Raw genomic sequence first — 17,609 nt, forward strand, 5'->3', positions numbered from 1 at the left:
GCCGCAGCGACTCATGAGTCCAGCATAAATTTTGCACGTTGCCCCAAGATGTATTGCAAAGAGCCTTCATATAAGAAATTACAGTTTGGCTAATTTGGATATAGGAACAATGCATACATCCCCTTCTTGGTACAGTAAACACATTGTTTCATCTCAGACGACAACCATTTAGTTTAGATAAAAGGATAACATTCAAAAAAAGAATTGACCCTTAAAACCTCTTAACAAATAAATACATTGTCACTATAGAGTAACTTGGAAAATTTCAAATTTTCAAACATGTTATCTAAAATGGATATCTACGGCAATGCTATTCAGATGAAAAATAAAAAAGGAAAACCAAACATTAATCAACACAGTAACTTATTTTGCCAAGCCATTGCATTTAGCACCAAGTGCAAATAGGAACTTGTGATCATTGGAGTCATTGGTGTTGTTGTTTCACCTCCCTTTAATGAAACAACGCATGATACTACCAATTTCTTGTAATCTTTACGAGCAAGCACGCTGATGATCAAAATCATTGTTGTTACGAATAGACATGCATATGCTCAAAATAAGAAGAGACCATGAAACACTTGGAAATCTTAGGCTGGCCTATTGCGACATAACAAAAAAAGAAGAGAGTTAACCTTCTTTCTCTTCCGAGGCACCGCACCTGCGTCCGCGTTCGGCTTCGCATTCTCCTCCCTCCTTCACTTGAACGACGCACTGCATTTGTAAATGGATAGTCAGCTGCACATCAACAACCAGCAAACTTCATTACAAATCCAAGGTTCTCGACAAACAATAAGCCATGGATAGAATAAAACAGAAAGACCGAGTGGCCCTCGAAATGGCTTTCGTTCCCCAATAACACTACTGCTGGCTGTAGGTGTCCTCACGGTTGAAAGAACTCGGCAGCGGCCTCGATCAATCACAGCTTGGCCGGACCATGGAGATGCATTTGGTTGTAGCGCGGGCCATACAGCCCACGCTACTAGTAGCTTGTTAGAATGTCAACCTACATTTTAATTGGTTACGCCTCTCTTTCTCCACACTTGGAGTGAAGTGACTAGCAAGAGAAATGACGCCTCTGCTTGGTAGATTTCAAACTTTTGAAAAATAAATATAGAATTCATTTCATTTCATGCCCTAGGTAGGGAGGAAAACAGGTTCATAGATATATGGTGTTTGATCATCCATAGCAGGTAGGTAGGTGTCAAAGCTAACTGAATGACACCACACACACACACTTATATAACCATAAGTACCCTTGTTATGTCGACAGAAACATAATTACGAAACTGAAACTGAACAAATGAGCAGCGGAAAGAAAAGCAATCAGTTTCAGGAAAGAAAAGCAATCAGTTTTAGTTTCAGAACCTGAAACTGACCTCACTGACTGCGTACGTGTGTCATTCAGTTTTCAGTTTCATAACTACACTACATTTTGGGTCCATGTTTATTTGCACAAGGAAGAAAGAATACATCTATGATCTATCCACGCGCCCAAAAAGATCTGATGTGATGCTTTTTTTCTTCAGAAAAAACAAAAAGGGCCCTTTGTATTGCTTTGCTCCACTGATTTGCCGCTTCTTTTCTCTGTTCTGGACTGAAACTCTAAAAAGAACCTACTAGGGACTGAAGTAAAGAAGCGCGTGTGCATTAAGTTTTACAACCTGAAGGCTGAGCTGACGTTGTTGTCATTCAGTTTCCAACTTTTGGCTCCATTTATTTACTACGTAGTTTCTTTTGCCTCCTTTATTGAATTAAAAAGAATAAAACTTAAAAGGGAATAGGAAATGGGGATTAACAAAACTAGAGAGCAGATGAAGAACAGCGACGGAAAAGACATGCACCAGGGAAGGAACTTGGACATTCAGACCTATCCAACCACGATTTTCGCTACTACATTCATGTGTGACCTCCCATCTAAAAGCATATTCCACTGACCGCCGCCTCATAGCGCAGCCGCTGGCTTCCGCCGTTCCGTGGTGCCGGCCACCAGCGCACATCAGTGCCTCCCTTCAGCCCACGTCCGGACGTCCCGCCTGCTCCAGCACACAGGCCACTGCTTACAGCTGGGCAGACGAGAGCAGACCACGAGCAAGCAAGAGAGGGCTAAACCGAAAGCAGACCACGAGCATGAGCGGTTATGAAGCACTCATACGGCGACACTGATACAGTGATACAAGTACGGTGATACAGGATACGACAATTTTTAAAAACAGCAATACGGCGAGTATATATAAATAATTAATAGAATGACATATAATAAAGGCAAAACATAATACAATGTGTGAGATGAGATCAAAATACTACCCCATTGGGTTGCCTCATTGCCTCCATGCCTCTTTTCAAGTCCCGAATGATCATGAAGGTCCTCAACTCCTCATGGTGTATGCAAAATAGAAACTACGTCATATGATATTAGACTTTGTCAATTTCGTATTTCCCTCCATAGCGGTACGACCAAGTGAAGATTGGCTTGATGCCAGGTCGTATTTTCCTTTGCAGTAGAAGGTAGCAGCAAAGCAGCAACATCAGTAAGCAATAGACAGTACAAAATACACTAGAAAGTGGACAGTAGGCATTAACAACATCAGTAAGCAATGCTTCAACAAGATAGTAGACATAGCTTATATATATATATATATAAACATTATAGCCGAGCATTTTTCGAGACATCTCAGGTTATTAGATTCTCAGCCATCCATTCTCATGATTCAATCGTTCTAGGTCGTCCGATTCACGTGGAAATAACTCCAGCGCGTGCCGTGGACCGCGAGTGGCCTGACTCGTGAAGGGTCGCTACTCCGGTAACATTTTTGGAGGCCCATGGTTCATCCGGGACCGTGTACGTCGCTGCATCGAGCAGGCTTTCTCCACCGATGAATGGAGTAGGCCCTTCTCCTCCAACAGTCCCACTCCCACCCGGCTCGCTCGACCCCAACCCTAGCCGCCAGTGCACCATGGGGGTCGCGCCGGCGGCCGACGGGATGAAGCACGCGGCCACGCCGCTCTTTCCTAGACGCCCCATTAGCGCCGCCTTCTTCTCCCCTTGATGCCCCTCACGAGCGCCGTCGCGACGAGGACCTGCTCCATCTCCCTCTGCTGCCCCGTTTGAGCGCCGCCGCCCCGATCGAGCTCCTCTGCAACCAGCAAGACCTCCGCCTTCATCTCCCTCTACCGCCGCCAGCAGTACGTGTTCCTTCTTCCCTCTTCCGTCGCGGTCGAGCGCCGCCGCCAGCAGGACGTGCTCCAGCGACGCCGCCCCGACTAACTCATTCACCTGCACGCCCTCCACTCTGGCCAATAGAACTCGATGACATGGTTGAAAATAGTCTTTCTGGGCTATGATATTGCAACCTGGATGTTACTGATTACTATGGAAGCGATTTTAATGCCATTTTAGGCAAACACGAGTATCAAAATGGGCACCGTCTGATCAGTACTTTTTGGTCACTGCAGGTCGAAAAGCGCAATGAAGGATTTTTCTTTCTCCTAGAGTCATTCATTCGTATGAAAGGGGAAGTGCTGACAGATAAATCATATGACAAAATTCAGTGTAAGAAGATGAATAGCCTGATCGGTTATAACTTAAACTGGAATAACACCCTTGTAAATATTTTGTGCCCTCCATGCCCTCATCTGCCCATTCACCCCCGGCGGCTCCAGGAGGGGCACCACAACAGCAGGCACCGGTGGCGGCATGCCATCCATCAACCCCGTCGTCCAGCACCGGGTGCCTAAGATCGGCATGCCTCCTCCCGATGTGAGTTTCACTTTGAATTGTTTTTTTTAGCTGGCTGTAGGATGAAGCGCGTTTGCCAGAATACAACTCTACTTTGTTCGTGCTGTGACAGTGTTAAGCGATTTTTTAATTCAGTAAAATAGCATTTTGTTTCAACAAGAGATGGATAAATAGGCCAATATATACTCGCAGACAGTACAGTTCTGGGAATACTACTGCTAATGAATGTTTAATCTCTTCTCCACAAACTTGGTTCGTAGATCTTTTTTCTTTTTTCAGAATCTTCACAATTCTGTTTGTCTGATGTATACTTGCAGGTTTATCTCGATGAAAAGGTTCTTTCAATATTAGGTTTATGCTTCAAATAAGCATGTCTCTTTTCTAATCTATAGTGGCTATCGTCTAACACCACTTTCCTACTAACAGATATTTTCATATGGCTGAAAGAATCAACTGCTAGAGATTTCAGATACTGTTCAACTACGTAATTTTTGGTTACATCTTTTTTCGATCAGTTTTGGACTTTTAACTCCCTATTTTATGTATGTATATTAATTTTCAGTGCACAAAATTCAAGGGTTTAACTCTTTTTCTTTGCACTTGCTAGCGTCCTGGACCAGCGCCATGGCAACGAGCGTATCCCCCTACCCTGACCTTCAACTTCAATGGCAGATCCCACCACGACTTGTCAGCACCGTTGGTGGAACCAGCGTCCTTAGGTGAGCAATCGTCCAGATGGCCATCACGCTTCCCCCCAGCAGGTACTACTCGCTTCGCCTCATCTTCTCATCAGCTAATTCAACACATGTAGTTCGTCCGCCTCTTGATTTCCTGGATCCAAGAACCCTGCCTTCGTCCCAAATCAAGATTGATATTCTTTTGGATCTGGATCAAGATGGGTTATATTGATCCCCATCCCTCTAGTGAATATTTCTGTAAGAGAATTTTAATTAGGAATATTCGTTCTAGGTAGAGGAGTAGAGGCGTTGTTTCCACGGGGCTGTAGTGAGGTGTTGCTGATTAGAGCACCATCATCAGTTCTTGAGCACCATGGCAAGGCAAAGGTAATCCGTGTGTCCTGCATCTTCAAAAGAATCATCTGATGCAGTATCCCAAAAAGTAGCATTATGTAAAGATCTGATTCACCTCAATATAACATGAAAACATGGAAGATGGATTAGACATGAAAATCCTATGAACAGAGATAGCACACTAATTAACATTTTGCATTAGATTACTTAGTTGAGAGATAGAACATGAAGAAAAGTGAATTAAACTAGATACATAAAAATTACGCACTCCCTGTAACTCCAATACCAAATAGGCAGTCAGACATCTTGGCATTCGACTGTTGGAGATGATGAGCTTGAGAAGTGAGATGGTTCTGTTGAAGTAACGGTGCGTCTGAGCGGTCTGGCCATTGACCGTTGCGTCCATATGTGGGTTGGCTGGTCCTGCACCTCTTCCGGCGATAGAGGCTAAGCGACAACTGAAGATCCTTCTCAAATTTGAGCTCCATTTTTTTAAGGTTCCCTATTTTTGAAGGGAATGTATCCGGTGCACCCGCACTTGTGGTGCTACCTGTGCACCGGGTGCCATAGAACGCTGATGATGAGTTTTTTTGGACTGTATAATTGATCTTGATATGGTTTATAGCTTCCTGCTATCACTCTTACCATCGTCCAATCAAGTTCATCCATGTCAAAATCTATTGACTTGGAATAGAGTAGTGTTGAATAGAGTAGAGAGAGCTGATGTTAGGTTAGGCTTGTGGGCTTTGGGCGACGCGCTAGAGCGGGGCAGAGGTGGGTGGCGGGGAGGACCGACGTCCCTGTCGCCGTCGTTTGGGGGCGGAGGAGGCATTGGTAACGGCGGGATTGGGAGGAGTAACGGCGTGAGAGAGATTGGGTGGGGCGTGGGAGGGAGAGCTAGATCGATCTGAGGATCGATCTGAGGGGAGAGAACACATTGCGGTGCGCGGTGCGGTGCGACCAAGTGGTAGCGTGGGACATGGATGCCGCGCTGCTACTAACTCAGGCACACCAGCTCACTCGGTCCATCCATAATAGTAGCGCGGGGCGGCATACACACGCTACTATTATTAATTTAGTAGTTGCGCGGCTTTTATACCTCACGCTAGTACTATTGCATGTCTCGGGGGCATTATAAGGACCACTTACTAGTAACGCGAAAACAGTAGGACAACGCTACTACTATTTTTTAGTAGTAGCACATTGTTTTTACCAACGCTTCTATTAAGTAGTAGTAGCGCGGGTCATATAACCCACACTACTAGTAAGCGGCTGTCTATAGGAGTTTTTCTAGTAGTGATCTGATATCGAATGAATTGTTGCGCGTCCACCGTCTGTATTAAGTGCATTATCGTAAAGCAAAAGCTTCTTCTCGTTCTGCGAGCATCGCGGGCGCGTGAGCGAGGAAAATGTCGTACTAGTAGTAGTAAGCAAAGCTTTCTCCTTATTTGTGAGTTGACGAGACACATCAAAAGTAGTGTATTAGTCTTCAAAAAGGGCTGACCATGTACATGACTACCATCCCGTGCTCCGTCGTTTTGTGTGACCATGTCCATGACTACTATCCCGTGCTCTGTCATTTAATGTGTGCACGATTCACGTTCCATTGAGAAAATAATGTTGCGTACGTGCCATTGAATAGAATAACTTAATTTACAAAAAACGCGCCACCACGTCATGATCGAACTTCGGTTCGTCCATGCGTGGTTCCCATGACTATTGATAAGATCTTTTATAGGGCCTAATGTATTCTTCGAGGTTGCCTTTGACTATTGATAAAATTTTATATAATTTGAAAATTATATCATTCGAAGATCCTTTCATGTACGAATTTGACTGTATGCTTTGAGCAACTTGTATGTCCTATAAGTTAGTCTCGGAAAACTCATTAAGCGCTATATACATGGACAAACTGAGTACATGATACTAGAAAACGCTCACCATTAGTAGTAGTTCATTTGTTGGTTTCAATTTTTGATTCAGTTGTTGTGCTGCTACCGTCTCATATTCATCTGTGGTTCTTTCTAGAATAAAAAAGGAGGTAGTACTTACTGTGGGGAAGGTGAAGTGATGGTTGCTTCGCCCGAGAAACTTATTACTCTGGCATTATTGGAGTACTAGCGGATTCAACGAAGAGAGAAATAATGGTTGCTTCGCCCGAGCAACTTATTGTGGCGAAGGTGGGGCGCTCACTAGTCATCATTATTGCGGCGCAACGACTGGGGTGAATCTTCCCTGTAGTTGTGCACTCAATATTGCTGCATGGCAGGTGGAGCCGGATGAAGGATGTCCCACATGTCGGCGAAACAAAGTTGAATTTTTCTGCCATTGCCATCGATCTTTCATGATTTTTTTATGTAAGCATGATTTTCTAGCATAATGAAATTGTATTGTGATGTTATGAAGGTTTCAACTTTGGTTACCGCAAAAAAAGGTTTCAATTTAGGATTCGTGTGTTCTCTTGCCTCAAGATTGTCTCATTATAACATTCCATCAAATACAAATGAAGCTACCATGGATGCTAATGCATCTTAATGGCTCGCAGATCAGCGCCAATATTCACATCAGAACTGAAGACAAAATTGTGAGGTGTACAAATAAAGAAAAATATATAGTTGATCGATGTTGTTCGTAGGCATGGCTCCATTTCCTGAGCACAATGTTCATTGCTACTTTTTGAGCTTGCGTTGGTTTTTTCCCTTGAAGAGGAAAGGGTGATGCAGCACAGTAGACATAAGTATTTTCCTCAGTTAAGAACCAAGGTATCAATCCAGTAGGAGAAGAACGTACAAATCACCACATAAACAATCAAACACTTGCACCCAACGTGATAAAGCGGTTGTGAATCCCTTCACGGTCACTTGCAAAGGTGAGATCTGATAGAGATAGATAAATAAAACAAAACGAAAGATAAAATATTTTGGGGGTTTTTGGTTTATAGATCTGAAAATAAAATATTGCAAAATAGTAGCTCGGAAACTAATATGATGGAAAATAGACCCGGGTGTCCGTATCAGAACCGGCGGATCTCGGGTAGGGGTCCTGAACTGTGCGTCTAAGGTTGATGGTAACAAGAGACAGGGGACATGAAGTTTTACCCAGGTTTGGGCCCTCTTGATGGAGGTAATACCCTACGTCCTGCTTGATTGATATTGATGAATATGAGGATTACAAGAGTTGATCTACCACGAGATCGTAATGGCTAAAACCCTAGAAGTCTACCCTGTCAGATTATGATTGCCTCTACGGACTAACCCCTCTGGTTTATATAGACACCGGAGGGGCCTAGGGTTGTACAAAGTTGGTTACATAGAAAGGACATAATACATCTGGCCGCCTAGCTTGCCTTCCACGCAAAGGAGAGTCCCATCCGGACACGGGATGAAGTCTTCTATCTTGTATCTTCATGGCCCAATAGTCCGGCCCATGTCACACAGACCGGATGCCCGAGGACCCCTTAAGCCAGGACTCCCTCAGTAGCCCCTGAACCAGGTTTCAATGACGAGGTGTCTGACGCGCAGATTGTCTTCGACGTTGCAAGACGGGTTCCTCCTCCGAATACTCCAAAACAACTCTCGAACACAGAGAACGTGTCCGACTCTGTAAAAAAACACCACATGTATCCGCAGAGAGTATAACATTTTATGAGTCCAATCCACTGACAACTTTTGTAGCGTGACATCATGTTATATCCCGGTCATTATTTCAAACCGTTTTTTAGCCTCCCGCTCCATGTTTCAAAATGCGGTTTTATTGACACGTCTTGTCAAAGCAAAGATCGTGTCCCCTTATTGCAGGATTCTCAGCAATACGGGCGTGGGTAATCCAACTGCGCCGCCTGCACGACCCTTGGGGAATAGGCGAGTTTTAAGGCGAATGGGGAGCCACTTGATATTCACTGCCTTTATAAAGGGATAAGGATTCACCTCTTTCACCCATGCCCTCTTCCTCTCTGTCCATTCTCGAGTTCTAGCGCCCAAGCTTCCATCTTTGCCGCCTCCAAAAAGCACTCCAGCCATGTCCGGATTTGGAGCGCAAGGCAAGTGGATGGCTTCCTCCGTCAAGGAGAAGGACATCACCAGGCTCCGGGAGGTCGGGTACCTGATACGTCTTCGTCGTATCTATTTTTCCAAACATTTTTACCCTTGTTTTGGACTCTAACTTGTATGATTTGAATGGAACTAACCCGGACTGACGTTGTTTTCAGCAGAATTACCATGGTGTTGTTTTATGTGCAGAAAACAAATATTCTTGGAATGACCTGAAACTCCACGGAACATCTTAGAAAAAACAATAAAAAAATCCTCGCGAAAGATGAAGACCAGGGGGCCCACACCCGTCTCACGAGGGCTGATCTGGAGTTCGTTCGGGGCTCCGGAGAGGGGGATTCGTCGCCGTCGTCATCATCAACCATCCTCCATCACCAATTTCATGATGCTCACCGCCGTGCGTGAGTAATTGCATCGTAGGCTTGCTGGACGGTGATGGGTTGGATGAGATTTATCATGTAATCGAGTTAGTTTTGTTAGGGTTTGATCCCTAGTATTCATTATGTTCTGAGATTGATGTTGCTATGACTTTGCTATGCTTAATGCTTGTCACTAGGGCCCGAGTGCCATGATTTCAGATCTGAACCTATTATGTTTTCATGAATATATGTGAGTTCTTGATCCTATCTTGCAAGTCTATAGTCACCTACTATGTGTTATGATCCGGCAACCCCAAAGTGACAATAATCGGGACCACTCCCGGTGATGACCATAGTTTGAGGAGTTCATGTATTCACTATGTGCTAATGTTTTGTTTCGGTTCTCTATTAAAAGGAGGCCTTAATATCCCTTACTTTCCAATAGGACCCGCTGCCACGGGAGGGCAGGACAAAAGATGTCATGCAAGTTCTTTTCCATAAGCACGTATGACTATATACGGAATACATGCCTACATTACATTGATGAATTGGAGCTAGTTCCGTGTCACCCTATGTTATGACTGTTACATGATGAACTACATCCGGCATAATTATCCATCACTGATCCGGTGCCTACGAGTTTTCCATATACTGGTTTACACTTATTTACTTTCCCGCTGCTACTATTACAATCACTACAAAATACCAAAAACATTACTTTTGCTATCTTTACTTTTGTTGCCGCTACCACCACTATCATATTACTTTGCTACGAAACACTTTGTTGTAGATACTAAGTTTTCAGGTGTGGTTGAATTGACAACTCAGCTGCTAATACTTGAGAATATTCTTTGGCTCCCTTTGTGTCGAATTAATAAATTTGGGTTGAATACTCTATCCTCGAAAGCTGTTGCGATCCCTATACTTGTGGGTTGTCAAGACTAATTTTTGGCGCCGTTGCCGGGGAGCATAGCTCTATTCTTTGAGTCACTTAGGATTTATATCTGCTGGACACAATGCAGAACTTGAGAGACCCAAAAACTAAGATCTATCCCTCAACTACGAGGGGAGGTAAGGAACTGCCATCTAGCTCTGCACTTCATTCACCTTCTGTTATGAGTAAGTTTGTGACACCTACACCTGCTTCTGCTATTTGTTCTGATATGTCGCATGTTATTGATAATGCCACTTCTGCTATGCATGATACTTATGATGAAACTGCTTCTATGCCTGATACTACTGTGCCCCTTAGTGAATTTCTTGATGAACAAATTGCTAGGGCTAGAGAAAAAGAAATTATTGAATCTGAATACGATGATGATAGTGATAGTGAAAATATGCCTGTTATTCCTGAGGACTATCTTTTTGATATGGAATCTTCTGCCGCTATTTTAGCTTGCAGAGATAGATATGAGCTTAAGAGGTTATTAATTAAATGGAACAAAGAATCACTTAGAGATAAAATGAGGCCGGACCCTGCTTTTGCTACTTCACCTATATGTGTTCCTGATAAGGATTATGAATTCTCTATTAATTCTGATATAATTACTTTGGTTGAATCTGATTTGTTTTATGGCTATGAATCTGAAACTGTTGTGGCACATCTTACTATGTTAAATGATATAGCTGCCCTGTTCACTAATGATGAGAGATCGTGTTATCTTTATATACTCAAAATATTTCCGTTCTCATTAAAGGGTGATGCTAAGATATGGTTTAATTCTCTTGATCCTGGTTGTGTGCGTAGTCCCCAGGATATGATTTATTACTTCTCTGTTAAATATTTCCCTGCTCATAAGAAATAAGCTGCTTTGAGGGAAATATACAACTTCGTGCAAATTAAAGAAGAGAGTTTCCCACAAGCTTGGCGGGAGGCTTCTCAAGTTACTTAATGCTTTGCCTGATCATCCTCTTAAGAAACCTGAAATACTTGATATCTTTTATAATGGACTAATCGATGCTTCCAGAGATTACTTGGATAGTTGTGCTGGTTCTCTTTTCAGGGAAAGAACACCGGATGAAGCTGAAATTCTGTTGAATAATATGTTGACAAATGAAAATAATTGGGCACCTCCTGAGCCAACTCCTGCTCCAATTACTGAGTCTATTCCTAAACCAACTCCGAAGAAGAGAGGTGTTCTATTTCTCAGTCCCGAAGATATGCAAGAGGCAAAGAAACCTATGAAAGAAAAAGGTATTAAAGCTGAAGACGTTAAGAATTTACCTCCTATTGAAGAAATACATGGTCTTAATATACCGCCTGTTGAAGAAACATATAGTCTTAATTGTTTATTTACTGAAGAACCTCCTGATCCCGATATCCCGGCACACGTAGTAAAGGTAAATTCTCTCTATAGATATGATAAAGCTGAAGTCCCTCCTACTAAAATTGCTAGTCAGTGCTTGGATGAGTTTGATAACTTTATGTTTAAGCAAGACGACTTCAATGCTTATTTTGGTAGACAATTAAAAGAAAATGCTTATATGATTAGACGCTTGGTTGATTATATGGCTGATATTAAAGGTGAACTTAAACTTGTTAGCAAACATGCTTCTATGGTTACCACTCAAGTAGAACAAGTACTTAAGGCTCAAAAAAAGTGCTTAATGAAATGAATAATAAGACAAATGATTATGCTGTTAGAGTGGCTACTAGAACGGGTAGAATGACTCAGGAACCTTTGTATCCTGAAGGCCACCCTAAGAGAATCGAGCAAGATTCTCAAAGAAATAATATTGATGTTCCTAGTTCTTCTAAAAAGAAGAAGAAGAAAAATGATAGAACTGTGCAAACTTCTAGTGAACCTATTGCTGAACCACCTGATAATCCAAATGATATTTCTATGTCTGATGCTGAAACACAATTTGGTAATGAACATGAACCTAGTAAAAATATTAATGATGATGTTCATGATGATGCTCAACCTAGTAATGATAATGATGTAGAAATTGAACCTGCTGTTGATCTTGATAACCCACAATCAAAGAATCAACGTTATGATAAAAGAGACTTTGTTGCTAGGAAACATGGTAAAGAAAGGGAACCTTGGGTTCAGAAACCCATGCCCTTTCCTCCGAAACCATCCAAGAAAAAGGATGATAAGGATTTTGAGCGCTTTGCTGAAATGATTAGGCCTATCTTTTTGCGTATGCGATTAACTGATGTGCTCAAAACAAATCCTTATGCTAAATATATGAAGGATATCATTACTAATAAAAGAAAGATGCCGGAGGCTGAAATTTCCACCATGCTTGCTAATTATACTTTTAAGGGTGGAATACCAAAGAAACTTGGAGACCCCGGAGTACCTACTATACCTTGCTCCATTAAAAGAAATTATATTAAAACTGCTTTATGTGATCTTGGAGCCGGTGTTAGTGTTATGCTTCTCTCTTTATATCGTAGACTTGACCTGAATAAGTTGAAACCTACTGAAATATCTTTGCAAATGGCTGATAAATCAACTGCTATACCTGTCGGTATTTGTGAGGATGTGCCTGTTGTGGTTGCAAACGTTACTATTTTAACGGACTTTGTTATACTTGATATTCCCGAGGATGATAGTATGTCTATTATTCTTGGAAGACCTTTTCTTAATACTGCAGGGGCTGTTATTGATTGCAACAAAGGCAATGTCACTTTTCATGTTAATGGTAATGAGCATATGGTACACTTTCCGAGGAAACAACCTCAAGTTCATATTATCAATTCTATTGGGAAAATTCCATCGATTATATTTGGAGGTTTTGAATTTCCTCTTCCTACTGTCAAGAAGAAATATGATATTCTTATTATTGGGGATGTGCATATCCCCGTTGAGGTAACTTAGTGTTATTCGAAATTTCTCCGGTTTCATGATTATCGGAATGAGTTTGTTAACAAGACTTAATCAACCTTGTTAGTGGATTCTTTTTGATGAGCATGAGATGGATGAAACTAGAAGCACAACCTTCTGTACCCCACTTTTACTTTCTGTTATTTATATTAAATAAAGTAAAAATAGTATTTTTCTGTCTGTTTCCTGACTTATCCGTGCAATATAAAAATATCCCGGAAATAAAAGTCCTCAGAATTACATGCCAATTTAATATGATTTTTCGGGAATATTTGAGGATTTACTATGCAAAAATTACCGCGGGAGGAGCTGCCACCTGGCCACGAGGGTGGTGGGCGCGCCCCCTATAGGGCACGCCCCCCTGCCTCGTGGGCCCATGGTGGCCCTCCTCCACTTATCCCAGCACCCATCTTCTTCCTCTATCTCACACAAATCCGAAAAACCAACTCAAGCACGAGTTCCAGCCACTTTTGCTGTGATTTTCAATCTCCTTGCTCAAAGCACCTCTCGCAAAACTGCTTCGGGAGATTGTTCCTTGGTATGTGACTCCTCCATTGGTTCAATTAGTTTTTGTTCTAGCGCTTTATTCTTTGCAAATTTGTGGTGCATAGGTGACCATGTTCTTGAGCTTGCATGTCAAATTTATATGGTTCCAAGTAGTTCTAATGCTTGATATAGGCTCTAGGCACTTGTAGGAGTAGTTGCTATCAGTTTTATTAAAGTTGGTTCACTTTTATTTGAAGTTACTAAAAATTTTAGATTATTTCAGAAAAATAATGAGGAGATTTTTGAGGGGCTCATCGAGCCAAAGCTCGAAGGAAAAGGCACCAAAGCCTAAGTATAATTTGCCGCGCACCGCGGAGATTCGGGCGTGTGAATGGCCTTCTAAAGATTTCTTGAGAGCAGACGGTATCTATGAAGATTTCCATGAATTGGCTCACAATGCATGCCTCACCGCTTTCCTCCACGACCAATGCGATCAGTATCTCTTACTCACAAATACTTTTGTGCAATACTTTCATTTTCATTCTAGGAACTCACCACCTACGGTGGAGTTTCATTTATATGATGAGCATAAGGAGATGTCACTTTATGATTTCTGTCGGATTTGTTTAATCCCTTTTGAGGGCAAGACAGAAGAACCGCATCATGATGATGTGGCTGGATTTATTGATACTATCATTGTAGGAGAAACTAGAAAGGACCCTACCTCGTTACGTGGGCTGCTGTCCAAGCTTACAAGAATCCTGCACTAGCCCCGGAACAGGAACCACAAGATGAACCTCCACGACAATCTGTTTATTCTTGGGATCCATAGATGACTGTCAGCCAGTGGCAGTCAGAGTCTTCTTCATCACAGTATGATCCCAACTATTCCTCCTCATCACAGTACGACCCCAACAACTATTATTATGGATATCCGCCAGGCCAGTCGTGGCCATAGACCAACTTAGGCCAAAAGCCTAAGCATGGGGGAGTACGTATTTCTCACCTACATTACATTTATGCTCACACACACTCATTGCTAAATGTCGGTGCTCATACTTTTTCACTGTAATATCCATGCTAGTTTATTTTCTTTTTCCTGCTTTCTTCTTGTGTGTGTGTTAAACCTTAGGAAAAAAACAAAAAATTAGTAGTAGTTTATTTTTCTGCTGTAGTAGTAATTAAAAAGAAAACCCAAAAATATTTCCCGTTCTTCTTTTGTTTGTTGGGAGCTTTCCCGTGTAAATAGTTTTATTTCTTTTCTTTTCTTTGGGGGTCAGTAGGAGAAGACCATAATTAAATTGTTGAAGTGGCTCTTATATGCATTATTGTTGATTTAACCAAGAGCCCGTATTGCTTTGTCTTCTCCTGTTTATTGAATGCTTGCAGATTCCAGCTTAGTCCAATGCACGTGCACTTTTATTATTATTCACACCGTTCGGTCGTGCAAGTGAAAAGCAATGATGATGATATATGATGGGCTGACTGAGATGAGAAAAGCTGGTATGAACTCGACCTCTTTTGTTTTTGTAAATATGATGAGTCCCTCGTTCTTGATTCAGCTTATTATGAATAAACATGTTTGCAATGACAATTAGAGATCATAGTTGCTTGTGCCATGCTTGATTAGCTATGAGTTATAATGGTTTACCTTGTGTGCCAACATGCTATTGAGATGATTATGATGTGGTATGATGAGGTGGTATCCTCCTTTGAATGATTTAAGTGACTTGACTTGGCACATGTTAACGCATGTAGTTGAAACAAATCAACATAGCCTTCACGATATTTATGTTCATGGTGGATTATACCCTACTCATGCTTGCATCCAATGTTTATTAATTTTAATGCATGTACATGGCTGTTGTCGCTCTCTAGTTGGTCGCTTCCCAGTCTTTTGTTAGACTTCACCTGTACTAAGCGGGAATACTGCTTGTGCATCCAATCCCTTAAACCCCAAAGTTATTCCAGATGAGTCCACCATACCTTCCTATATGCGGTATCTACCTGCCATTCCAAGTAAATTTGTATGTGCCAAATCTAAACCTTCAAATAAACATTCTATTTTGTATGCTCGAATAGCTCATGTATCAACAAAGGATGTCCTTATCTTCCGTGTTAGGCGGGTTATTCTCAAGAGGAGTGGACTCCGCTCCTCACTCACGAGAAAATGGCTGGTCACCGGGATGCCCAGTCCCATGCTTTATGCAAACTATATCAAAATTAATTGGAAACAAAACTCCCCCTGGGACCTGATGTATGTTGGAGGCACTCATTGTTTCGAGCAAGCCATGGATTGATGCTTGTTGGTGGAGGGGGAGTATAAACTTTACCATTCTATTTGGGAACCGCCTATAATGTGTTTAGCATGGAAGATATCGCCATCTCTTAGTTGTTACATTGACAATGAAAGTATACCGCTCAAAATACAATTTATCTCTATTTCAAAACCGAGCTCTGGCACCTCTACAAATCCCTGCTTCCCTCTGCGAAGGGCCTATCCATTTATTTTTATGTTGAGTCATCACCCTCTTATTAAAAAGCACTAGCTGGAGAGCACAACCGTCATTTGCATTCATCACTGTTAATTTATATTGGGTATGACTATGATTGGATCTCTTTTACCATGAATTACAATGTCTAGTCAGTCCTTGATCTTTAAAGGTGCTCTGCATTTATGTTTTTGCGGTCTCAAAAAGGGCTAGCGAGATACCATCTTGTTATATTATATTATGATTGTTTTGAGAAAGTGTTGTCATCCGAGATTTATTATTATGGCTTGCTAGTTGATTATGCTATTGATGTGAGTAATTGTGAGACCTGAGAATTATTGCAAATGTGGTTAGTTATGATCTATGCTGAAAACTTGAATGCTCGCTTGACATAGTTACAATAACAAGAGCAAACAGAGTTTGTAAAAGTTTTTATTTCTTTCTTTCTTTTAGTTTGTCAACTGAATTGCTTGAGGACAAGCAAGGGTTTAAGCTTGGGGGAGTTGATACGTCTCCGTCGTATCTACTTTTCCAAACACTTTTGCCCTTGTTTTGGACTCTAACTTGTATGATTTGAATGGAACTAACCCGGACTGACGCTGTTTTCAGCAGAATTACCATGGTGTTGTTTTATGTGCAGAAAACAAATATTCTCGGAATGACCTGAAACTCCACAGAACATCTTAGAAAAACAATAAAAAATCCTCGCCAAAGATGAAGACCAGGGGGCCCACACCCTTCTCACGAGGGTGGGGGGCGCCCCCCCTAGGGTGCGCCCCTACCTCGTGGGCCCCCTGGAAACCCTCCGACGGCAACTCCAACTCTATATATTTGCTTTCAGAGAGAAAAAAAATCAAAGAGAAGAAATCATCGCGTTTTACGATACGGAGCCGCCGCCAAGCCCTAAAACCTCTCGGGAGGGCTGATCTGGAGTCCGTTCGGGGCTCCAGAGAGGGGGATTCGTCGACGTCATCATCATCAACCATCCTCCATCACCAATTTCATGATGCTCACCGCCGTGCGTGAGTAATTGCATTGTAGGCTTGCTGGACGGTGATGGGTTGGATGAGATTTATCATGTAATCGAGTTAGTTTTGTTAGGGTTTGATCCCTAGTATCCATTATGTTCTGAGATTGATGTTGCTATGACTTTGCTATGCTTAATGCTTGTCACTAGGGCCCGAGTGCCATGATTTCAGATCTGAACCTATTATGTTTTCATGAATATATGTGAGTTCTTGATCCTATCTTGCAAGTCTATGGTCACCTACTATGTGTTATGATCCGGCAACCCCGAAGTGACAATAATCGGGACCACTCCCGGTGATGACCATAGTTTGAGGAGTTCATGTATTCACTATGTGCTAATGCTTTGTTTCGGTTCTCTATTAAAAGGAGGCCTTAATATCCCTTAGTTTCCAAATAGTACCCCGCTGCCACGGGAGGGTAGGACAAAAGATGTCATGCAAGTTCTTTTCCATAAGCACGTATGACTATATACGGAATACATGCCTACATTACATTGATGAATTGGAGCTAGTTCTGTGTCACCCTATGTTATGACTGTTACATGATGAACCGCATCCGGCATAATTATCCATCACTGATCTAGTGCCTACG

General features: G+C 42.0%; 1 protein-coding gene across 1 annotated transcript; it reads left to right on the forward strand.

The window, feature by feature from the left end:
- The first annotated feature begins 2,810 nt into the window (after positions 1-2,810).
- On the forward strand, positions 2,811-7,233 carry LOC125508033 (uncharacterized). Its single transcript, XM_048672577.2, has 5 exons — positions 2,811-3,183; positions 3,454-3,757; positions 4,344-4,497; positions 4,706-4,800; positions 6,796-7,233. The coding sequence occupies exons 2-5, from the start codon at positions 3,695-3,697 to the stop codon at positions 6,886-6,888; spliced, it is 405 nt and encodes a 134-aa protein (XP_048528534.2). The 5' UTR covers positions 2,811-3,183; positions 3,454-3,694; the 3' UTR covers positions 6,889-7,233.
- The last annotated feature ends 10,376 nt before the right edge of the window (positions 7,234-17,609 follow it).

Source organism: Triticum urartu, chromosome 5A (genome assembly GCF_056163025.1).
Source record: "Triticum urartu cultivar PI428250 chromosome 5A, HENAU_Tu73, whole genome shotgun sequence".
In the NCBI taxonomy this organism is placed as follows: Eukaryota; Viridiplantae; Streptophyta; class Magnoliopsida; order Poales; family Poaceae; genus Triticum; species Triticum urartu.